This window comes from Engraulis encrasicolus, chromosome 2 (genome assembly GCF_034702125.1).
Source record: "Engraulis encrasicolus isolate BLACKSEA-1 chromosome 2, IST_EnEncr_1.0, whole genome shotgun sequence".
NCBI lineage: Eukaryota > Metazoa > Chordata > Actinopteri > Clupeiformes > Engraulidae > Engraulis > Engraulis encrasicolus.
In genome coordinates this window covers 2,560,972-2,586,334 of record NC_085858.1, presented here as the reverse complement: position 1 = coordinate 2,586,334, position 25,363 = coordinate 2,560,972, and the positions used below count along the sequence as shown (strand labels likewise).

General features: G+C 44.1%; 1 protein-coding gene across 1 annotated transcript; it reads left to right on the top strand.

The window, feature by feature from the left end:
• The first annotated feature begins 390 nt into the window (after positions 1–390).
• On the top strand, positions 391–24,685 carry LOC134465885 (26S proteasome non-ATPase regulatory subunit 11A). Its single transcript, XM_063219777.1, has 13 exons — positions 391–511; positions 1,528–1,629; positions 2,117–2,313; positions 3,044–3,101; positions 5,605–5,799; positions 8,346–8,490; positions 8,903–8,963; positions 9,712–9,774; positions 13,199–13,324; positions 14,145–14,180; positions 14,322–14,373; positions 17,062–17,204; positions 23,231–24,685. The coding sequence occupies exons 1-12, from the start codon at positions 421–423 to the stop codon at positions 17,202–17,204; spliced, it is 1,269 nt and encodes a 422-aa protein (XP_063075847.1). The 5' UTR covers positions 391–420; the 3' UTR covers positions 23,231–24,685.
• The last annotated feature ends 678 nt before the right edge of the window (positions 24,686–25,363 follow it).

The window sequence follows — 25,363 nt, the reverse complement described above, 5'->3', positions numbered from 1 at the left end:
AATCAGCCATTGTCACTCCAACTCTTCAGTTTAGGCTAAATGTTTCAGCAAGGTTCACGCATCTACTCTGATTAATGTGATAGACACAACTGAAATGAAATTGAAATGGTTAAAAAGATAAATCGGAGGATAATAATTAGCTTAAGATTCGCTGTCAGGTGTCACCATGATGACAAAATAAAAGACCAGCCATAGTTCTGTCAGATTTTTCAAATACAGGAAGAATTGCACGATTTAAAAATGTTATGTAAGACCCTTCATAACATTTCAAGAATATATATTTTATGTGGGAAAAAATAAATAAACTGGATGTGCGGTGATGATGATAGGGAGGAGGACGTGATTAGATTGTATTTCCTGTGTCGTGCCAGTGAATGAATCGAAATATGTGAACGAGGCAGTCCGAGTAGTGGTGGTAAGATGGCGGCTGCGGCAGTGGTTGAATTTCAGAGAGCTCAGTCTCTCATCAGCACAGATCGGGACGCATCTATCGATATTCTACATGCGATAGGTAAGTGTATTATGCACATACGATTATGCCATTTCAGTCACTTTGACTGTTTCACCTTTAAAGTTTGGCAGCAGGCATAGCGCGGCGCAGATCAGCTAAGTTCTCAGTAGCCTGTGTTGTCAGCTAGCCGGTTTTCTTGCTGCTGACTCACTGTGACAGGCGTGAGTAGATGCTAGTAATTTTAGCCAGACAGCTAGCAGTGAGTTTTCTTGCGCGTATATGAAGTAGTATCGTAGTTTGTTATTATGGTGCACACCAAGCCGTGTACTTTGCTTATGGGCTGCAGTTTTGTGAAGGCTTGCCAGTCATTCGCCGTACATTAGTGTCTTATCGCTAGCTAGCTTCACTTGGAATGTTAGCAGCTCTGCAGCCAAAAGCATCCATGACAAGTAGATACTTTGTTGGAGTCACCAACTGCTCTTTTGTTGAGCTTGATGATTAAAGCTGTCTAGCAAGGCATTTGCTGTCCGTCTGTTAAGTTGTTTTGCTATTTCCCAAGTTGTTGACAGTTAAAGTGAAAGGTATGTTGTGCTACTGCTCCCCTGCCGTAAGTCCCCTTTGTGCTACCCGACCTAGCAGGGGAGATGCTATTTTCTTACAGGTGATCAGCAGCAGCCGGTGTTATTCTTTAACTTAGTTGTTCATTACACATTGTTGTTTTCTAAGCGGATTACGTGCTACAATTAACGCAATGTTGCGCGTATATTATACAGTTTTGGGTGCATTCAACACCAAGTGGAAGTTCTCGCTTCCTGTTAGCTCTCAGGCTGGATGTCATTCATCATTTGTCTGGTGGGTTAAGGTCAGTGACCTGGCATGAAATTATCTGGTGTCTATGTGCGAGTAGTCAGTTTTGAAACCGCTTCTTTAAGTTAAAACCTTAAACATTCTGCCAACGAAAAGCAGCTGCCCTCAAGTAATCTGAGTGACGACTATCGTCTTTCTTTATGCGAAGCGCCGTGTGCGGTTGTAAGTTGTGTGATGTCTGATCCGGCGTGTTGTGTTTGGCGCTGCAGTGAAGCGGGACGTGCAGGACAGCGATGAGGAGGCTGTGCGGGTCAAGGAGCAGAGCATCCTGGAACTGGGGGGACTGCTGGCCAAGACGGGGCAGGCGGCAGGTAAGCAGTACACACACACACACACACACACACACACACACACACACACACACACACACACACACACACACACACACACAGGACAGAGGGATGTGGCAGATAAGCAATGTCTACACACAGGTCAGGATGGGGGAGGCCACACACACTAAAATGATACTTGAGGAGGTCGTCCAGATCATAACTTCATCCTTGACCCAACCAAAGTTGTGAGTGAGTGTGAAGGAGTGTAAAGCGATATCTGCCTTTAACCCCAACCTCAGAGCTGGGCTGCCTGTTTGTAGTATGATTCTTTCAGTTTTGAATATTTCTCTACTCTCCATGCCCTCTCTTCAGAGCTGGGTGGTCCGCGAAAGTACGTGCATCCGTTACTGAACTCCATCAGCAAGGCCAAGGCAGCACGGCTATCTCTCCTCCTGTTCTCTCCTCTCCTCCTGTTCTCGTTTCTCTGTGTGTTTTAATCCTGTTCTCTACATCTTTTCCTCCTCAGAGCTGGGTGGGCTGCTGAAATATGTCCGTCCGTTCCTCAACTCTATCAGCAAGGCCAAGGCGGCGCGGCTGGTGCGCTCGCTGCTGGACCTCTTCCTGGACATGGAGGCAGCCACTGGGCAGGAGGTGGAGCTCTGCCTGGAGTGTATCGAGTGGGCCAAGTCGGAGAAGAGGACCTTCCTACGACAGGCCCTCGAGGTAGGACACGTGCCCATCCTTATCACACGAGAGTAGTGGTGTGTATGTTTAGTTTGAATGTGGCATCGAGTGGGCCAAGTCCGAGAAGAGGACCCTCTGACAACAGGCACTCGAGGTACAACATACTATGTGGCCATCTTCAATATGCTTGTATACTAAGGGCTCACTTTAAACAGAGACCTCAATGTGACTACTCTATAGATAGATAGATAGATAGATAGATAGATAGATAGATAGATAGATAGATAGATAGATAGATAGATAGATAGATAGATCGAATGTGGTATGTATTCGACCCAGTCCGAGAAGAGGACGGTCCTTGGACAGGCACTCTGCATGACACATGTTCACTTGTGTCCGTCTTAATAATGTACAACATATAGACCTGTGTTTGGCAAAGGGGTCTGATGGTGGACATGGGTAACTACATCAATCACTGAGGTAGATGGTATGTATGTTCCAAGCTGCTTGATGCCTGTTCCTGTAGACCAGTGATGGGGAGCCTGCATGAAGAGTAGTGTGGAAGAGAAGTGTTGCATACGCTAAGTCTGTGATGGTCATGTGTAGCTTATCACCGTGTAATCTGATTGCCGTCTGAAGATGAACTATGATGGGCAAGCCAGTGTGGCAATGCGCACCATTGATGGGCAAGGTATCGTTAGAGATGGGTGAATGTACTGTATGAGTTTTTAGAGAGATTGTCTGACGGCCATGTCTGTTCTCTCCACAGGCACGCCTGGTCTCCCTCTACTTTGACACCAAGAGGTACCAGGAGGCTCTGCTACTGGGTAAGTATGCAAGCCTTAGGCAAGTTTCACATCAGAGCGTGGCGTGGCGGCAGCGAGAAGAGGGCGATCTTTCTGCTGAGTCTCGGCCAGTGTGTTCTACCCAGGGCCGCGTTAACCCTCGCCGGGGCCCGGTGCAGACGCAATCCGGGGCCCCTACACCACATTATAATGAGCCATAGCCTATTTAAAACGCATGAAACAACCCAGGCTACACGTTCTACTCCAACACAAAAAAGGGTGCGCGGAACCCCCTGCTGAGTTCACCAGTCGCAACGCAAGCCATTGGAAGGCTAGCCAGCTGACAGGGAGGAGATTCTGTGCACTACCGTTTAGCAGAGTAAACGTCGGCTCAGCTAGAACTACCAAACAGAAGCACAACCAAAAGTCTCTTATTTTTGCTACGTTGCTGCCGACCAATTTGTCGAATCGAAACCGTCGTGGAAAACACGTGTTAATTAATGTAACTTCCAATGGCCTTGGAAAGACTGGCTGTCTGTCAAAGGAAAGTAGCCTAATTAATGTAACTTCCAATGGCCTTGGAAAGACTGGCTGTCTGTCAAAGGAAAGTAGCCTACAGCTGTCGCTTGACGCGAGGAAGGGGAATCCCCTTAGCAGCGAACCACAGCAAAGTGAAGCTGTCACGAAATCCCCTCAAAATGTACCATATAGGCTACCAATTAAGAAGTCAGCGGTTTTTATCTAGATGGTGCATTACAATGCAATAGTGTGCAATCATTACAGTAGATTACGGTGCAAACTCGTAGGCCAAATGTTTAGATGTGGATGTGGATGTATCACGCAAGTTTTTTTCCCCCTCCCAGATAAGAGCCACTTGCTAACTGAACAATCCGTGAGTGGTACCCAGGCATGTTTTAACTGAACACAAAGCCGAACGCAAAGATATACGCTGACAGAGCATCGACATTAGACCTATTACAGTGCTTTAGGGAAATGACCATAACATTGCTTTAGGAAAATGCGACTAGCCTATATCATTTTAGTGTTTGCTAGATTGGCTTGCCCTGTTGTTGTCAGACTGTCAGAACTTTGAGTGCTGGTTGGTGCACTTGCTACGTAGCATTATTGTGAACACTTTTTAAAAAACACCTCAGAAGTGGTCCTCGCCGCGCCATGCAAGACTTTTGTTTCGCGAATGCAGTTGGGTGCTTGATTTATTTCCCCATGTTTTAACAATAGAATAAGATAAAGTTAGGTTGGTGTGCTGTGCTCTGTTTGCTTAGCTTAGGCCTACATGATTGCACAAGTCCATGATCGCTATGCAACAATTATTACAAAAAGCGATTATAACACTGACATTACAAAAATGGATAACGTTGCCAACCTTCTCTTCAATGCGTTAATCCATGCCGGGCTGAAGTTTATCCGTACAATCTGAAGCAAGTGCTGACGCCGAGTTTCTCACATCTTTTTTAGACAGTAGCCCATCATCAAACTATAAAATTATTGACCACCGTTTTCACTGGTGGCACACAACCAGAAGCATCTGACTGAAATGATAAGTTCCGACCTCCGATTCCTGCGTGCATGCAGAGGCGATTCTAGGCTCAGTAGGGGGGCCAAGCGAAAATTAAAAAGAAAGAACACTTGTAACAAATCGCCACTACTGTTCCCCAGCTACTGTCTTTGGGGGCCCAAGCTGCCTGTCTAGCCTGGTGACAAGATATGCATATGCGCCTTTGCTTGCCTACGGATGGCGAAATGCGTCAAAAGTACAATTGATTGTCTCAAAATATCGTTTCATACTGTATTTTCCAATCTCTCTGATCTCACGACGTCCGGGGCCCCCTCTAGTGGCGGGGCCCGGTGCTGCAGCACCGGTTGCACCATAGGATAACGCGGCCCTGGTTCTACCCAGCCTTTCACACTGACCGCGTCAGCGTGCATGGCCAATCCTGTTCAAAATCCTCCCCCACTTTGCCATTCGTTTCAACGGGACACCGCTGGCTGGCGCTGTCAAAATTGAGTTGGATTTTCCAAATGCAGCGCGACACTGTGCCGTCTGTCGCACCGCTACCACCGTGTTGGTGTGGAAGGATCATTCTGTTTCTATGTATTTTCGCCGCCGTTCTGGTGTGAAAAAGGCCTTACTGCTGGAACCAGAGACAGAAAAAGCTCATCACTTGCTGCTTTTGTCGTCTCTGGTCTGTTCACACCATCACTCTCCCATTTGTTCTTAGTAAGATGCTGTGTGCAGCCATGGCCTAATAGTTAACGAGACGGGCTTTAGATCAGAGGGTTGCTGGTTGGAATTACCCACATTTAGGTACAGGGTATTGGATACACTCCCTTGAGGAATGTGGGGGAGCTGCTGCACGAGTTTAATAATATAGTATAATGTATATTATTATAATGATCATATATTATTGTTATAATGATCATTATGATAATTAAAATAAATATAATAAATAAAAAGTTGAATCATAATACTATTAGTTAAATAATAATAATATGAACTATAATAATGGCCATTCCTCTCCTGTAGGTTCTCAGCTGCTGCAGGAGCTGAAGAAGATGGATGACAAGGCGTTGCTGGTGGAGGTGCAGCTCCTGGAGAGCAAGACCTACCATGGGCTCAGCAACCTGCCCAAGGCCCGCGCCGCACTCACCTCCGCACGCACCACCGCCAACGCCATCTACTGCCCGCCCAAGCTGCAGGCCGCCCTCGACATGCAGTCAGGTGGGTATTGATGCACTGTTAGTCTACAGGCCACACCAGAGCCATACAGAAGGGAGAGTTACGCGATTGGAGGACCAGGAATTAAATGGCAGCCCCGCCTTTCAGCGAGATTAGGTTGTTCCTAAAGCGGCTGTCTTTCCATAGACTCAACATAGAACCACCACATTAACAGCCAAAAATAAGGACTAACGAACTAGGGGTGGTACGGTTCACAAATGTCACGGTTCGGTCCATATCACGGTTTCAAGGTCACAGTTTTCGGTTTTGTACGGTTTTGTTTTTTTTATTCTATTTTTTTAAATAAAATGTATTATATAAAAATTTGAATGAAAATCTAAGCTTATCATGGGTATGTTGAATTTGACTTCATTTAACCCAACTAAAAGAGGAAAGATATCAATGATTTTAACATGCTTCCATTTATTTCACAAAAAGGGAGAACTAAGTCCTAACTTTTAAGTTGACAAATATTCAAATATTACATGCTATAACACATTTGACGTGTAAAAATAAAACAGCTACACTCCTGTAGGTAATGGGACCATTAGGTCAGTGTAGTATGACTATTTTGGTTAATGATACACTGAGAACGAATTGGACTTTTATTTTGATACCGCTTTCTGCGAGTTTTGCGCTTATGAATCAGTTGCTTCCTATCATGAAACTGCCGGCCGTGAGAAGCATAGACGTAAAATCAGAAGTCAAATTCAATTTTAAGTGAACAAGTGATAGGGTTATGTTATGTTAAAATGTGAAAGTTAAGGTAACAAATAATTTTAAAAGATCGTTTTTTTTAGAAGTGTATGCACAAGAATGTTTCACAAAACTCCTGTGAAGCTGAGCCTTTTAAAACAGTCAAATTTTATTTTTGTTATAGTGTTAAACATCAATGTTAACTAGGCAACAGCACAAAGTCCCCTTCCGTCCATCAGAGTTTAACTAGCTACATATAATTAGGCCTACAGTTGATTGCAGACAGTTAAGGACAGCACAGTGAATCTGATGGATATGTTCAATTATCTCGCATTTTGCCGTCCGGAATCCCCATTCAATGCCACGTGGATATAGCCTACACTAGGCTACTGTAACGTAAGTCATAGTCTACTTTGTTCTGCTAGTCTGTCATTGTTTGTAAATTCATGTTCATTTAATTTAAAATGGTCAGCATAAAGGCTGGGAACAGTCACTTGCGCTAACGTGGAGAGAGAGGGGGGAGAGGGTGATGCTTCTGACCGACCTGCACTTGCTTGTAGGCTACTGTAGCCTAGTCAGCTGGCGCATGCTGTTACATTATGTCTTTCAGTTGGCTGATAGAAATCAGTCTTTCCACACTCAATATCCTACGTAGTCTTTGTGTTTTATGCTTGTAAAAGTAGTAGGATTTTAATAGCGTCGTCCGCCGGTGGTCACTCTATTTATTTATTTTTTTTGAAACCGTGGGCACCGTGTGGTTGCCCACTACCCCGTTCCGTGACATGCAAACCGTACGGTATCGGTTTGCAACGCAAACCGTACCATGCCTATAACGAACTATACTGCGGGGTAATCACCACAAATATGTAAACCATCAACTGTCTCGGTGGTGATAATCACAACAGTTTTACCATCTGTGATGTTTATCTGAAGTTATTACTACGAACAGCAAGTCTTGTCATATTCCCTGCATTGCATCGCATTGCATTTGCTGTGTGCTACACCCACTACTAGGAACTAACATTCGCAACGCTGAGCAGTACTGAGAAGCTAAAACAGCTAATTTTGCTAATGAGGAAGTCGGCCTTAGCACACAGCGGAGATTGCCCGACTCTCCCCTCTGTATGGCTCTGGGCCACACTAGACATGCAGTCAGGTGGGTACTAGTGACATGCAATATAGCCATTTATGGTAGCGGGACTTTCTTCCATAACCAGTTTTGCATATTGTTATTTGATGATGCCAAAGTGACTATACGTGAGACTACTTTGCGCAGTGGCACGTTGTGTATGTGGGGTGACCAGAGTTGTGAAACATTGAAATGTAGGCATATCCTGTTGATTGTGCTACACTTAAAACTCCTTAGTGTTATTTTAATCTGTAAAGTTAAAACTGGGGCGCTAAAGATCAGCAGGGGTGCATTTCTCAAAAGAGAAGTTGTTAGTCTGTAAGCAACTTCGGTAGTTGCCAATTGGAAAATGCATTGAAAACAAGTAGCTGATGTAGTAAGCAACTTTGGTTTCGAGAAATGCACACCAGATTTGTCTGTCGTCGGTGGAGACTGCTTTCAGCTAAACAGGCACTGTGCGCACCCAAGCGCACACGTCACACACACACACCACTTCTGTTTCCTCCCTCCCCCTCTCTGCTGGTCTCTAAAGACATGATGTATTCCGAAAGATTTTTTTTTTTTGGCCAGATAACTTCAATACTCCATGATGTAAATTTGGAGTATTTGTATTAGGCTAGATAAAATATCCTAAAATGATGACAATCTCCGAGGGCCTGTTCTGGATATTCGCACCGAGGCCCGTGACTGAGTTCTTATGTGTGTGTGTGTGTGTGTGTTCCAGGTATCATCCATGCAGCGGAGGAGAAGGATTGGAAGACTGCTTACTCATACTTCTACGAGGCCTTCGAAGGATACGACTCCATCGACAGCCCACGAGCCATCAAGGCCCTCAAATACATGCTGCTCTGCAAAATCATGCTCAACGCGTACGTAAACGCACACACACACTCACACATTCACACACTTGCCTTCAAGACCCTGAAGTGCATGCTGCTGTGCAAGATCATACATGCACACACACATGGTGGTAACACTGAAGTACATGCCACACTGCATGTGCCACTTCTTTTTAAATGATATGATATAATAATATAATACTGTATGTCTGAACATGATTAAGAAACAACATAACCAAGAGCTGCCTTTATTGTCTAGCTATGCTTCTTGAGGTCTGCAGTGTATGTGTGTCAACATGTTTTATGAGTCACTGATTGAAAAAAACTATAGTTTTTAGAAGAAAAAAAAAGTCTTGTATGAGCAGCCAGCTGAGGTATGCGAGAAATCACAAGTTATCCAAGTATGATTGAGTGATTGACTTGCTTGTGTCTTGTTGTGCAGGCCAGAGGACGTGCAGGCGTTGATCAGTGGGAAGCTGGCCCTGCGTTACGCTGGCAGACAGGTGAGAACTGAAGAATAACAGTCTTTACATGGAGATTAGTTCTGTCCTAACACGTACTACAGGAGAACAGCTCTGTCTTAACACATAAGGGAACAACACTGTCCTGACGCATACAGGAGAACAACACCTAACACGAACTACAGAAGAATAACACTGTCCTAACACCCACAGAAGAACAAACACGTACTACAGCAGAAGAACACTGTCCTAGCATGTAGGGGAGAACAACACTGTGTCCTAACACGTATGGAAGAATAACACTGTCTTAACATGCACAGAGGAATAGGACTGTCCTAACACGTACAGCAGTTATGGACAGGTGCTGCTAACACACAAGCACAGAGTTGAGAAGAATACCCATTACCTTCCCAGTACCTACTGCTTTCATAGCAGTATACACACACACACACACACACACACACACACACACACACACACACACACACACACACACACACACACACACACACACGTGATTTCTCAGTAGTACTCACAATTACTGGGAATATACTGAGGAGCTTACACGCACAAATTCTCACACTTGACTGAGTTTGCATTGCTGAGCACTTCGTGTTTGTGTGTGTGTGTGTGTGTGTGTGTGTGTGTGTGTGTGTGTGTGTGTGTGTGTGTGTGTGTGTGTGTGTGTGTGTGTGTGTGTGTGTGTGTGTGTGTGTGTGTGTGTGTGTGTGTGTGTGTGTGTGTGTGTGTGTGTGTGTGTGTGTGTGTGTGTGTGTGTGTTCCCTCACAGACGGACGCGCTGAAGTGTGTGGCCCTGGCCAGCAAGAACAGGTCGCTAGCGGACTTTGAGAAGGTGAGACGCTAACAGATGGCCAAAGACAGTAGATTACAGAAAGAGAATTCAAGCTCCGCCCACCCAAAGCAAAGGAGTGTGCTCAAGTTTGGTCTCCTAAGAGGACGTTGTCCGCTCTTTCTTCTCTTTCTGTGGCATTTGGTGACGGCTTGCATAAGATGTGCGCTACCGCCATCTGCAGTGCCAAGGGAACTCCATTTATTCTCAACCTAAAGCCTCCAAAGTTCTCCTAAACATGACATATGGATCCAGGAAATGCACGGGTTTGACAGGGTGTCCGCGGGGTCTAAAAAAGTCTAAAAAAGTCTAAAAAAGTCTAAAATTACACATTATCCATTTTAGGCCTAAAAAAGCTAAACTATAGGGATATTTGCACTGTTAGTCTAAAATTGAGTTTGAGTAATTTAAGACCTACGTTTCAATGCAAAATATCGATTAAGGATTAATGTTAATTTGTTTTGTTTCGCTTTGTTTTTACGTCCGACTCCTTTTCCACGCCGCTGTTTTTTTCTGGTATTGTGGCAGTTATGGTCTGTGTAGTTCTACATGACATGTTGCTGTGTGCAACGTACAATAATAAAACTACAGATGTGATACGGAAATGTACTGTAGCTCCTCCTCCCCTTCCACCGCTCAGTCTGACTAGCCCACGTTAGTGGTACCTAGACATTGTTTATAATAGACATTGTTGTAAAAGCGATATTAATGGTGTTGCATTGGCCATAGCTCTACATTAGATAAGTAGGCTACTGACTGTCTTAAACATCTTGGAGAAGTTAACTAAGGAGGGAAGTTGGTCACATCAACTCCATGAAAAAGAACGGATTTCTATTAGGAAGGAAATGTGTCGATTGAAAACAGAAGACAAATGTGACAGTGCAAGCCAAGGTAATATGTCAGCACCAGTGTGAATCGTTTCAGGGAAGAAGTGATTTTTAGTCCTTTCGGTGGTGATGGAATAGTCAGGTGTTGGTATGGCCGTGGCTTAGCAGTCTAGCGTAATTGTTAGCCTCAATGTTGGCGAAGCTTGATTGTATGTGTGAGCAAAAGAAAGAAGCGACCGTGTGTGTGGCTAATCCGAAATTACAGTCGAATTTCCATGGAAGTGTCTTATCTTTGTTGTAGGCCTATTCTGTTTGATGCATTGGTATTTTGTATTGGTTCTGTGGTGGTAATATAACTGGTAGACATTTGGGCTGTTACGGTCATGTCCACGCACAAACTTTTTGTTGTATGAACTTCTCATTAGCTCTAGTTCCGTCAGTGTGTGAAACACAGTAAAGCCCATGAAACATATTGTGCAATTCATTTAACCGAATGGATAAGATATCTGCTATGTCGAAGGATGATTTAGTTGTTTTAACCTGTTTTGTGTTTTCTTTGCCTGCTGCTTCTGAATTGATAACCATTTAGCTTCACGTTATAATTCTGCTTGAAAATATGGTAAGCCTACGTAGTTCAAAGGAGCGGTAGATATTGAATAGCCAGCTGCGCATCGGCTCTCGCGCCGTGGCAGCCTCGCGCTCTCTTGAGCTGTCCGAGTGTGGATGCCGATTACACCCGACCCTCGCTTGCGTGAGACCTCTGGTACAACCCCCTAAAGCGAATAGGAAGGCATGAATCTTTGGATTGAGAAGCAAGGGCTGAGTTGGTCAAAAATTCTAACTTTTTTTTTTTTTTTTTAATTTTTATTAGTATTAACCGCCTTAAGACGTTCTCTTGGACACCTCCAATAGTTGAAACCAATAAACGTCATTTTATGGCAGTAGTGGTAGCTCATGTTCTGTTGTTCTATCTTGGTTAGGTTCTCTTGATATAGATGTGTTGCTTGCACATAATGACAATCTTATTCGCATTTAAATACCTCAGTCAGTGCAATGTAAAGACAGGCTGTTCACAATTGCTGGCATGATCACTTGAAATTGTGAAGGCGAGCATTGCACTTTCTCACTGGTGAGTTATGATCAGATCTCTTCATGCTTATATTATGCATTATTGCATTCATTCAGATGCACAGGTGTGGTGTGTGTGTGTGTGTGTGTGTGTGTGTGTGTGTGTGTGTGTGTGTGTGTGTGTGTGTGTGTGTGCGCGCGCAGGGCCGCTGACAGCTTTTACTGGGCCCGGGACTAAATCATCTGAAAGGGTCCCCCTCTCAATAAATGCAATATAATTTGGTCCCAATTCAGGGGCCCCTCTTTCTCAGGGCCCAGGTCAACTGTCCCCTTTGTCCTCCCCTGTCGGCTTCCGCGCGCACACGTGTGTGTGTGTGTGTGTGTGTACGTGCGCGTGCGTGTCAATTGACCACAATCTGTCTTTATTTAATTTTTTTAATACGCCGCGAAGGTCTAAAATTTTGCCCATGATGGTCTAAAAAAGGTCTAAAAAAGTCTAAAATTTCACTTGTTAAAACCTGCAGACACCCTGGTTTGAAGTATCTTGCGCTTATCTACTCTCTTTGGGATGGCTCTTGGGCCAGTGCCTGTGTTTACATTTCATCTGCTTTTCTTTTCTACAGTTTATCTCCTCACTCTGCCTCTTCTGTTGCCTCAAGGCTCATGCACACTGCAAGCTCAGGGCGTACACGAAATGTGTTTGAATTTATCCGTACTCAGTCCGAAACTGTTGGAAAACCTGAAACCGGGGCCCTACCGTGGCCAAAGAGTAGTGCACTCGTCTGCCATGCGGCTGACCCGGGTTCGACTCCCGTCCCCGGTCCTTTGCCTGCCATTCCCTGTCCCTCTCTCCCCACTCGCTTCCTGTCACCACCTTCACTGTCCTATCATAAATAAAGTTTTAAAAAAAATCTGAAAAACGGATTATTCCTTTCACACCAAACCGCGGTGCCAGCGCGGTGTAAGGACAGGACTGAGAGTGGGAGCCTGGACAATAATGCGTTGCAACTTGGAAATAGAACTCGAGTGCGTTTTCTGCGCGTGCGTGCTTGTGCTATGAACGGGCTCCCATTTGGATATATGGGCAGGGAAGGCTGGGACGAGATGCAGATTTTAGCGAACACACATGCAGACGACCCAGTGTGAAAAGGACAACTGAACAAGCCTGTGAACCTCTCACACTCACGCTGTCCCTGTCTCTGTGCATGTGACCCTTGTATGTGAATGAGCCATCATTGTTTGAGCTGCAGTTAAAAGCTCCTTTAAAACGCCCAGCCATAGCTCAGTCGTCTGGGCATTCGACTGCTACGCCAGCAACCCGGGTTCGATTCTGAGGTCGTCTGCCGAGCTCTACCCGTCTCTCTCTCTCCCCGCTAATTTCCCGTCTCTCTACAACTGTCCTGTCATAATAAAGGAATAAAATAGTAAATATCGAGTGAATGTTGTAATTATATGTGTGACTTTGTTTTGCCCTTTGATGAACCTGCGGTGTCCTCGGTTGACCTCGCCGTGTCCTTGTGTGTGGTTGCTAGGCGCTGACGGAGTATCGGGCGGAGTTGCGTGACGACCCAATCATCAGCACACACCTGACCAAACTCTACGACAACCTGCTGGAACAGAACCTCATAAGGGTCATCGAGCCCTTCTCACGAGTACAGGTCAGACACGCACACACGCCCAAGGGGTGAGGTCTTTATTCTACTTGATCTGTTAAGACATCAAACATTCATCACAACTCCTATGACCCCACCAGCATACTCAGAGAGATGGCTCCGGAACACACACACACACACACACCCTTACGACAACCTGCTGGAGTTCAGGTCAGACACACACACACACACACACACACACACACACACACTTACGACAACCTGCTGGAGTTCAGGTCAGACACACACGCACACAGAATTACTCCTTAATTCTACTACAAGGCCCACATGGAATACCCTCAAGGCCCACAGCGGGACCCGGCCCACAGTTTGAGAATCACTGGTTTAGAGATGGTAATGACGTGTCCCACAATAGAAACATTGCACATGCGATTAATACCACCTGATGGAACGGATAGGTTGGTGTAGCCTATGCAGCATGCATTTCTCTCTCTTCCGCCAAAAAACTCAGATTAGAGAGGTTTAGAGAGGTGCACATACGCTCTGACAGGTCCAACACACATGCACACTCTTTTTTTTGCTGTTTCCTTTTGTTGTTGTGTAGACCGTTTTGTTATTCTTCCTATGATGAGTCAGTTTTGTCAGTGGTTGTGCATTGCGTGTCTGAAATGTTACGAGTTGATTATTATTTCGTCTCCAAATCCAGTGTGCTCATAGCATAGCTCTGGGGTAAACAAGCGCACTACTTCTCCTGGCTCTTGTCCAAATTTATCTTGTACCTGTCCAGAAGACTGAGTGCATCCTGCTTTAGGATTGTTTCTCCCCTCATGCTTTAACTACTCTCATTTGATCTCCTGCATTGTAGATTGGACACATCTCTGGTCTCATTAAACTATCCAAGGTGAGCAGTGTTTCTGATGTCTCCGGAGTTGCCACTATGTTCTAAAATGGATATATGTCCTTTTGCAACTAAGCCCTTCAATTATACCTAATTGTGTTTTTGAATATTGGGATATGACCAAGTGTACCTATTCTTCTGCAGGGAGACGTGGAGAGGAAGCTGTCCCAGATGATTCTGGACAAAAAATTCCATGGTGAGTACAGAGTACAGGTATTGAGTTGAAGGTGAAGATTGTGCGCATCCCAGGAAAAGGCTGACTGCAGTTTTCGGAGTGAAGAGTCAGCACACTTAAAATCTTTTTGTGTGCGTGTGTGTGTTTTTATTCGATTTTTTTTTTGTTTCAGACATGTAACTTGATTCAACAGTTGTGCATAATGAATGTAACATTACATGGGTGCTGGTGCCTGTTCCTGCACCAGTTACATCCATTCAGAGCCAAAGCACTTGCCTGCGACCCAGCCTTGTTCATACCAGGCATGAAAATCCCTCACCTTTCGGCGAAATTCGCCGTTTTGAAATCAAAATGGGTCATTTCTGTGAATCGTGTAGATCAGAGGAGAAAAATGTGTGTGGGGGGGGGGGTCGAGCGAGGAGAAAAGTGTAGCACCAACTTACTGTATCATTGTGTAGCGCTCTACCGCAGAAAACTTCATACAGTTTCAGGACAGATTCCACAACTGACAATGACGTTTGACCAATCACAGATTGTTGCTGTCGGCACAGCCAATAACTTGAACGAGCTCAATCTAAGTCCCGCCCTTCATACTTATCTTTGAAAGCGCAATTTAAAACAGAAGCCGCTTTGGTCTGCGGGGCTGGCGTGGTTGTATCAAATATCTTTCTTTATAGTTCTAGAACATCTCTGATTATAAGAAAATGTCGAAACGATCTGTCTAGATAGCCTAGTCTACATGTTTCCCAGAGAGGTAGCTATTTGAGATCATGATTCTTGTTATGAGAACCTCAAGACGCAAGCATTTCGATGAGAAGTGAGTGGATGTAGTTAGCCACAGTGGTTAAGCTGTTTTTCCTAATAATTTGAAACCGCATTTGCCCTGCCCACGTGAAAAATTATTTATTCTCAAAAGAGCTCCATTAATGAAAGCTTGGGTAGGCCTACGGCACGTTTTCCTGACGGCTATTTTAACGGGTCTGTGCGCTACGAAATGGCGAAAGTATCTAGTAGGCGCCACGGGGAAGAAGCGCATCTAGGCTCGACGCATCCAACATCATGCTTCGAATCATATGCTGCGGCTTCTTATAGCACGCACGAGAGAGATGGAGAGGGAGAAAGAGCGAAGCCTAACGTAGTCAATCGTTTGACACGGGACAAATTGTTGTAGGAATCATGCCAAGTTTTTTTTGTAATCCCTTGGTAGGTGGTATGTCTAAATGACATATTAAAAATCTACCGATTTATATTTAGTGGAACACGGTCAAACAGTTTTTTTTCACGGTCAAAGTTGGAGCTTTCCTATTATTTTTTTCATAGGGAAACAGATATACTAGGTGATTGGACTAAAATTTCAGTAGTCCAAACTGTGACAAATATTTTTTGTATTACAAGTTGTCTGAAATATGATGATTAACTGTTCAAACGAGATCACAACCTGGCGTTGAGGGGACATTGGCTGGTGTTGAGAGGAGGGGTGCTTAGTTGCCATTGGGGGGCATTAGTCTATTTTATTTTTAAGGGGGGCATTGGCAGGGTTTTGATGAGGTCTATCTATCTATCTATCTATCTATCTATCTATCTATCTATCTATCTATCTATCCCCCCCTCATCAGACATGACGGCATGACAATCATGAAGTAATGAAGATGGTTGGCAGTTCTTTTTATGTTCACTGTCCCTGGGTTGGTACAGTATGCTCAAAATTCATCATTTAAAGACGGTTTTAGCTAAATTTTCTCCCATGGGAAACCATGCCCCCAGACCCCCCTAGTATGACTCTTATACAACACTATCCCCCAAAAACACCACTGCACACTACACATGCGCGCGCCGCTCCGTGCCACCGCGCCACGCCGCGCCTTTCTCACCTTTTTCACCCCTGACCCGTTTTCATGCCTGTCATACGGTATTGTGTACTTTACTGGATGCGACAGGGTGTAACCTGGACGAATTTACTGAAGTCTGCGTTGTGGTCACAGCTAGAGGAAAACCCAAGTATTTTTCGGTTTGCATCGCGAACCAACTTTCCAGTTCCTAAACGCTCAGATTTTCACAATGAACACGTCAGCCATTTCATGATAAGGTGCGGGAACGGACACCAGCACGATTCCCTGCCGGCCTGAACATGCCATCTCTGTTACCAAAAACAAAATGTCAAAAGTAAAAGAAACACTGTCTCCCCCTCGATAGAGACAGGCACCAGGGGTGGGGTGGTTCGTGTGAAGTCAACCACCATTTCTTTGGTTTTGGTGGTGTTCAGCTGCAGCTGGTTGGTTCTGCACCATTTGACAAAGTTTCCACCAGTCCCCTGTACTTTCCCTCCAAAGTACATAAATGTTATAAACGTTTTTTTTTAAGTTATTAAACGTTATTCTTAGACCATTCTGGGTGGATGTAGGTGTCCTTGTGATATGTCCTGGACCAATGTCCTGCAACCCTGTAAAAGGGTTCTGTATTTGAAGAGCATTGTTGCAAAATGACGTATATCCATTTTGGGAACTTGACATATTGTTATTGGGCATTCGATTGAATTGCATTGCAAACTACCTTTTTTATAGGTTTAAAAAGTATGTTCTCAAAATATTTGAGTGGCAAGAACTCACACATAGTAGGACTTCTAAACAGTCATTTCCAATAATAAAACTCTTCTTTTGTATTTCATGTTCTCTGTACCGGTATATGAATGTGTGTGTGTGTGTGATGCAGGAATCCTGGACCAAGGCGAGGGTGTGTTGATCGTGTTTGACGAGCCGCCTGTCGACAAGACGTACGAGGCTGCCCTGGAGACCATCCAGAACATGAGCAAAGTAGTGGACTCGCTCTACAACAAAGCCAAGAAGCTAACATAGGTCAGTACTCACTCTACAACAAAGCCAAGAAGCTAACATAGGTCAGTACTCACTACAACAAAGCCAAGAAGCTAGCATAGGTCAGTACTCACTACAATAAAGCCAAGAAGCTAACATGGGTCAGTACTCACTCTACAACAAAGCCAAGAAGCTAACATACGTCAGTACTCACTCTACAACAGTCAAGGAGCTAGCATAGGTCAGTACTCGCTCTAAAACAAAGCCAAGAAGCTAACATAGGTCAGTACTCTCTCTACAATAAAGCCAAGAAGCTAGGTCCAGGTAGACAAATGCTGAGGTACTCAGGGTTGCAATTTTTTACTTTTTTATTTGGCTACAATGCCAAATACAGAGCATTGTCGTCCTTGAGTTCGATAAAAAAGTCGATCTGAGTGTTATTTTGCTAAAAGCCCGTCACCACGTAATGTTATAAATGGTGTATGTGGGAAATACTCGCAATATTACAATGGTGGTTTAAGGAAAGTACCTAGTCATTTTCTTGGGTTTATTAAAGTTAAAGATTTAACGGGAGACTGGCGTGGCCGTCTGTCAAAGATAGCCGAGGCCTATTGATCACACATGAAGTGTGTTTTGTCAGCGTCTTGACTGGCTACAATTCACAATAAAGATGGAATTTATCACAGACTTTCTGGGTCCTTACAGATCGGCTTTTAGCGAAACAAAAGGCGACAATGCTCCACGAATCGTGCCGCACATTCACAGAGCGGATGGTGCGCATGTGCAGATAGGATGGTGCAGAAAAATAATGATGTACCCACTCATACTGTACTTAGGTCAGTACACACTGGAAAACATTGCTAACATGGCCAGCATAGGCTAACAAAAGCAACAAAAACAGGACAGAACTCTCTCTACAACAAGGCCAAGAAGCTAACATAGACCAGTACACACACACATGGAGAACATACTGAATCTCATTTAAAATATTACGGTTAATATGACGATGGCCTCGTTTACATGAGGCATTTAATTCAGAATTAACTCTATTTAATCCTGAATGAAATCCTAAATACTACAATCCTCTTTAAAAAGATCATGTTAGCACTTCAACATTCGGAATTAAATGAGAGTGCAATGTCAACTTGATGGAACTATTTAATTCTGAATGTTAATTCTGAATGATTAATTTGGAATTAAAAGCATGTAAACGTGGCTATTGTGTGTAATGCTATGTTGATAGCATTATCAGACTGCACGACGCGACATGGCATCTTTTCATTGCTAATGGATAAGCCCATAGGCGGCGCTACAACAAGACTCTTGGGGAAGCTAAAAAAAATTTTTTTTAAAAAGGGGGGGGGGGTGCAAACGTCATCGGAGAAACTGTGGTGGTAGGAGGGTCTGGGGGCACTGTATCAGTCGCCACGCGAGGCCCTAACGGCGACTTTTGATATATTATCTACATGATATTATATGATGTTGAAACAAAATGATGAACAAATAAAACGGAACATTTCCATGCGCAACTAGGCCTATGGGTCTTCATGCTCGTGCGCCAATGGAACTCTCAAACGCGACAGGCACACACACACACACACACACACACACACACACTGGAGGCAGGAGAGGAAGACGGCTATTTGCCAGACCATGGACTATTATCTCCCAAAAATGTCTCGAGCAATCAAATCATACACCCGACTGTCCACACCTTTGCTTCTATTGACATTTTCATGCGCTAGGTCACTCTCAGACCGGTATCAAAACTCGCAATCAAACTCGCAAAACTAATGACGAGGCAAAATGCGCACACACGGGGGGAAGACAGGAGAGCAAATAAGCCAGCTGATTGACCATACCATGCCCAAACATATCATATGGGGCTCTCATATCCAACAGGCTGTCTTCGGATGTCAGTTTTGCAGCCCAAATAATACAAATATGCTGTAATTTTGAATTTCTAGTTGAAGTAGCTTGTAATGTAGTTCGCCACATTTGCCAGATGGTTGTAACTAGCTTAATATTTCTACTGGATGTAGTGTGTCTAGTGGAGCTAAATGTTAGCTTACTAGGTTCTACAAATAAGTAGCTTGCGCAGCCAGACTCTCGCTGCCTCGCACTGTACTGTCCACTTCAGTCACACGCAGACAGGGATTAAAGTTCTCCGGCATATGCCTGATTTCCGGTTTTTTTTTTTTTTTAATACTCGGAAATAAATTGACGGTAAATAAATAAATAAAAAAAGACAACCGAAATCCCTCCTGCGTTTGTCAGCCAATGGTAGCAAGGAGCTCACTAAAACTAACATTGTTAACCAATCAGAAGAAGAAGGGGGCAGGTCTTAGGAAAGCGTGCTACTTCAGTATCTCGCTCGAGTCGGACCTCCACAGCCGGTCAGTCCATCGCCGACTCGCGCCGTTCTCATGCCGCGGTCACAGAGCAGTGTCAACAACTCGCTCTACATGGCAAGGCACCTTGCACCGTTTATTGCTCTATGAGCAGAAAGATAACTAAACTGCATGCTATGGATTGGTGATGCCGTTGTCGTCAAAAACATAAATGAAACTGGACATTGTGTGTTTGGACATAGCCTACAGAATGTCGATAAGCATACAGTGTTGATGGAGCTTCTCTGCTCAGTGCTAATAATTAGTTGTCAACAAAACACAAGGTTCTGTTTTTTCCACAGACGTTCGATCCCTCTGTGTCTTTTCATAATTTCTGAACCCAATTTAGAACTTAACACAGAGCTGTCACACAGCATCTCCCGGAGTGTGGAGCGGTCGAGCGGACCGTTTATCTGTGTCTCATCTCCGAATGTCAACCACTGCCTGTGCATTATGCTACCGGTACGGTAGTTCCATTTTAAGTAATGGCTGGATATGATTCATGAATCAATCACCAGATTACGTTCTGGGGTTGTTGGAAGAGGTTGTAGGAAGATGTGCTTCAGTGTACAACTACTTGTGAGAACACCAACAGTAAGAGAATAATTTGTCATTTGTTAGAATTTAACAAAAAAAAGCTTAGTTTGTTTGACTTCAGCATGTTGCAGATGCCACACTCATGCTGAGTTTTGTTAGCGCGCTAACTACCGAACTTTTATGCTAATGTTTTAGCTAAGAGGAGTCGGGTTACTTATAAACACCACCTACATATTAACTGATATTATCTTGATGGAAAAAACAATGCAAAAGGATTGACATTGGCGCTGTGTTCAATTTAAAAGTGACTCAAATACGCCTAGCAAGATGGCAGTCTGCATGCAGACAGCAGCAAGTTACATCCCACTAGCTGCAGTATAATACAGGTTTGGTTGTTGGGTCCTGTCATTGGCACGTTTTTAGTCTACATTCACATCTCAAGGTGCCGTTTTCATGATGATTGTGAGATCGTTAAATAATGTTAACGTTCGGCGAGAAGGTCGCTACCGTGGAATAGCAGCACGACAGAGAGAATCTTTAGACCCCGACGCGGAGCGGAGGGGTCTTGTTCTCTCTGAAGTGCTGCTATTCCACAAAGCGACCGACTCGCCGAAAGTTAACCCGCTTATTATATGGATATACTTAAATGATTCACACATGTGGGGACATTTCTTTAGACCTATTTAATGTTAAGATTGTTGCTGCGCAAAACAAAACAGTGCCGTTGGAACACCGCTAGGCAACAGCTAGGTAGGCTAGGACAACAGGTGTTGTCTATCACAGCAGCTGATTAGAGTGACAAAAGACCGGACCCCCTGCGGAGTGATAGGCTATGAAACATTCGCTTTAGCCACTGACTTGTATACAAGCCAGTGGCTTTAGCAGTGAACGTCTTGTTGCCATTGACAGCGGTAGCCAGGACAACGGGTGCTGTCTATCACAGCAGCTGATTAGAGTCTTGATGAAAAGTCGCTTTAGCAGTGAAAAGTCTTGTTGCCATTGACAGCGTTATAGACCAACCCGTCCGTTATCGAAAAATAACAGACGTCCGAACGTTGGGGAGCCCCGTTGAAATGAATGGAGCATTCGACAGATGACGTCACAACCATATAATAATGTCACATAATGGCTTGTTGATGGCTTTTAACAATCTGTTAATGGGCTTTAGTTTTCAGTGGAATTCTAGTCATTGATTGAAGGCTAACAATAACACTGCTCTCTGGTGATGGACAGAACAACTTGAGCTTGATGATGAAGTAAGGCAGTCTTTTTTTCTGAGAATAGCCCAATAGGAGAGTAGCCAAAATATTTACAGGGCAGACACCACAAATTCTGACCTAGAGCTAGCTCTATCCAAGGTTCTATTCAGACTGACTGTACAGCTGAGAAACCTAGAACCCATCTGTCTACAGACACAGACAACATCTAGTCCATAGTAGCCACCAACATGACATGACATTAATGAATTAAGTTGATTTGCATTTGTAATTCGTTAAAACTAAAGGTATTTTGCATTATTATTCAGCCATGTCCAGGCATTTGCATTTTCTTTTTTTTAAAGGCAGGATTAAACACTTAGGCCTAAGTAACCAAAGATTATGCTTTTACCTCTGTTATGTATCTAACATGTCATGGTATTTCAATCTTTGTTGGTCATATTCTGCTACACATACTTTTCTCATGCACTTGTGATGAAATAGCCTATGTAACTACAATATTATGCATAATAAGTTTGTAATTATATAATAATGATTAGCGCTATTGACACCCTTTTGCTCTCCTTGGTAGGCCCGATTCGAGTTGCAAAAGTCATTCAAGTCATCCATCATGTTGACCGTGACATGGCACCCACATCAGAATAAGATAAATAAGATAAACATAAGTGTAAATACTAAACTTAAAAAGCAATGACATTCTCGTTTCACCGTGTATCGTATAGGGTCGCGTGGATGCACCAAAAAGTTCAGGCTTAGGATTTTTTTTTACTTTAATCCCTGCGCAGATGCCCAACAAACACAAGCGAATATACACACATCACATTACATATGGTAACTAAACCACCCTGGCAGGCCACCATGAATTCAGGAAAGGTGTGCATTTTTGAAAGTGGTGTTCGCTTGGTGACAGGATAGCACAGGTGTTTTGCTTTGATGGCTAGTTAGACGGAAGACAAGTAGACAACTACATGGATAACAACATTGACAACAACATTGCCACCAAATAGTAAACTTAGCGCTTCGGCGAGCACATCAGGGGGAAAAACAGATGTCCTACCTTATTCTGTCCTGTTAATTCCTGTTACTTGAAGATAGAGGCAAAATATCCATTTAGATTCGCCAAATAGGCTATCCATTTGATAGATGTAGTGTGGTTGAATAACGAATGCTAAAGAGGAAAATGTCAACATTGTGACCTATGGCTGGTGGAAAAAAACGAATGATCTATAAATGAAATGCAGTGGAATCCCAATTTATTCTAGAGGTCATTGCTTTATCAAGATATTAAACATTCCAGATTTCATATCATAAGCCACGAGCCCGCCTCACCTCCTGGCTCGGTTGAAGCCAGTAGAACTGACACCTGATTGGTTGACCGCAGCATGACATCGCCGCAACGAGGCTAGATCTACTAACAAGGTGGATAGGCACTTCAGCAGGAAACCCTCGGCTCGTTCTGTGTCCTTGTGTGTGCCTGCAACACTCCATCGCTGGATATTAAAAAAAAACATGATTTTAAATTTTCATTTTTTTGTATTTCTTGACAACTTTGGGGAAGCTAAGCTTCCCCTAGCCTCTTAATAGCGCCGCCCATGGATAAGCCACAATAGCTTTGAAACATTGATAATTCCATGATTTGAATTTCCTGGTTTCGGCCCTTTGCTGTGTGCAATGACGTGTTCAAAGTAATGGTAGGCTATTTGGCACTTTCTTGCTCATGCTTAAGGAAGCGAAGGACGGCACTCTTCAGATTTGTCTTTGTTTATTTACCCATGAGCGTTTCGGGCAGAGCCCTTTTTCAGTGTGTGATGGCCCAGTTAAAAACAGAGAATCATTATAAGATGATGGTGTGAGCATGTCTCCTCCACTTGTCAAATATCCTGTGACTTACCTATGTGGTGTTGTGTTGTGTCCATGTCTGCAGGTCACCCTACAGAGCTGGAGTGTCTCCTGGATCTCCATGTGTCCACTTCTACTAAAGACTTTGGGGGGGTGGGGGCCAGCGGGAGTGGAGATGGGGTGAGGAGAGGACATGAGGAGGACAACTACACACAGGACGCATTCAACCATTTATGACAAAAGAGAAAAAGACAACAAAAAAAACACCATAACAAACAAGAGACTGGAGAAGAAAGCGGAGCGAACACCTCCACCTCTTTGCAAAAAAAGAAGACTGAAGCAGATGACTACATGTAACAAACTGACTGACAGGGCCTCCTGTCTCCAGCCTCCCTCTCTCTCCTTCTCTCTCTCTCTCTCTTCGGGGCCCTCCTGCTTTCACCTTGAAAGTTTTTAAAAGGTTGTCTCTGCATCCCCAGCTCCCCTCCCTTAAATGAACAGTTCTCAATCTAACTTCCCTGCCTCTTCCCATAAAAATGAACATGTTTTTTTTTTTATTATTGAGTTTGTATTTGACCTTTCTTATCTTAATTCCCTCTTTGTTTTTTGTTCCTCCTTGTCCTTGCTGGGTTTTTTTTTTTTTTTTTTTTTTTTTTTTAATTCCGACACCCTTCACGAGGGCTATCAGGGAATCCTTCTGATGATACGAGACAACACTTACATTCACAACACGCACACACACACGCACACCTGTATGAAGTGTACATATACAGAGCTGTCCTGGACTTGAGCAGGCAGCCCTAATCTCCCCTGGACTGAAGGTTTGACTGTGTTGCCAATAACAACCACACAGTTACTACACCTGTCCCGTCTATCGATATGTGTCCCTGGAACCAAGTTTGCCTCCCATCCGGACCCCCAAGTTCTCCTCGCCCCTCATCCTCCAGCCCTCGTCCCTAGTCCAGGGGCTATTCTATTCCAGGGGAACGGTTTTCATGCCCCCAACCTCCCCATACCCCTTGTCCCCCTCTACTCCCCCCCCAAAAAAAAATCCAGCTCCAGTTCTGGCTTCTCCCCCTTGACTGGATGGGGTGTGGTCTTAATGGGTGGTGTTTGTTTGTATTTTGAGTGGGTGAGGGATGGTGAGGTGGGTTGGGAAGGGGTAATGAATCAAGGAAGGATGGGTTAGAGATGGGCCATGAGTGAAATTATTGGGCTCGTCCGTGGTGGCACAGTCTACACAGACCTGCACAGCGCACATGTTGCGCTGTGAAATTACAGGGCGTTTTGGTTAGACAAGTCTACCCAGAATGCTTTGTGATTTCAGGTGTGCATTGAGTAGATTTGCGCAGCATGCGGCATCTGAGGGGCCATTCCTTCATTCATTCCTTCCTGAATATAAGCCCCTCCTATCTCCGTTCTGTCCCCGCCCCCCTGTTTGTACATAAGGTGGCCGTAAGCCTCATTCCATGGCTTGTATGGCTGTCACCCTTTTTTATAACGCTAAAAAAAAACATAATAAAGTCACAATGGGAGTACCTTCCTGTCTGAATTCTTATTGCGAACACTTTTAATTATTGTGGAATTTTTTTAAGCTAACTTGTAGGGCTGGGTATCGATCCAAATTTCCTGGAACGATTCGATTCCGATCCAGACAGTCACGATCCGATTCGATCCGCTTCAATTCAATATTGATCTTGTGTATTGCTGGGTTGTTGCTTCAACCCATTTATGCTCAGAATTCTAAGGCTGGCTTTAAAAACCTAAATATCTCAGCCGTTGAATCCCACACACACATGAAATACCATGGTAGCCTACATCAGTGTTTCCCAAACTTTTTTGTCCTGCGTATCCCCTAAGCCTTGTCATATGAAGACTACCCCCCTAAAGCATGCTCTATATCTATTCTGCTATCCCAAAGTGGCTATACTCCATGTACAGTATTTGTTATTATTACATTTCTCCACGTACCCCCTGAGGTGTGCTCGCGTACCCCTAGTGGTACACGTACCCCTGGTTGGGAAACACTGAACGTGGAAGAAAGCTACAGGATGTGCTTGAGAAAATGGAGCCTATAATCATCTGCAAAAAATCGATCCACAAAGTTGTGAAACGATATCACACTCTTCGAACATGAATCGATATTGGATCGCGATTCGATCTTTTGAACCCAGCCCTACTAACTTGGTGTGTAATAGTTGATAAGCAAGGGTGTCCA

What these genes read in the sequence shown, in the direction of transcription:
- LOC134465885 (XM_063219777.1), top strand. Translation starts at nt 421, where the DNA reads ATGGCGGCTGCGGCAGTGGTTGAATTTCAGAGAGCTCAGTCTCTCATC. An exon ending in CGATATTCTACATGCGATAG is followed by an intron (nt 512 to 1,527) that starts GTAAGTGTATTA and finishes TTGGCGCTGCAG; the next exon opens with TGAAGCGGGACGTGCAGGAC. An exon ending in CCAGGAGGCTCTGCTACTGG is followed by an intron (nt 3,102 to 5,604) that starts GTAAGTATGCAA and finishes CCTCTCCTGTAG; the next exon opens with GTTCTCAGCTGCTGCAGGAG.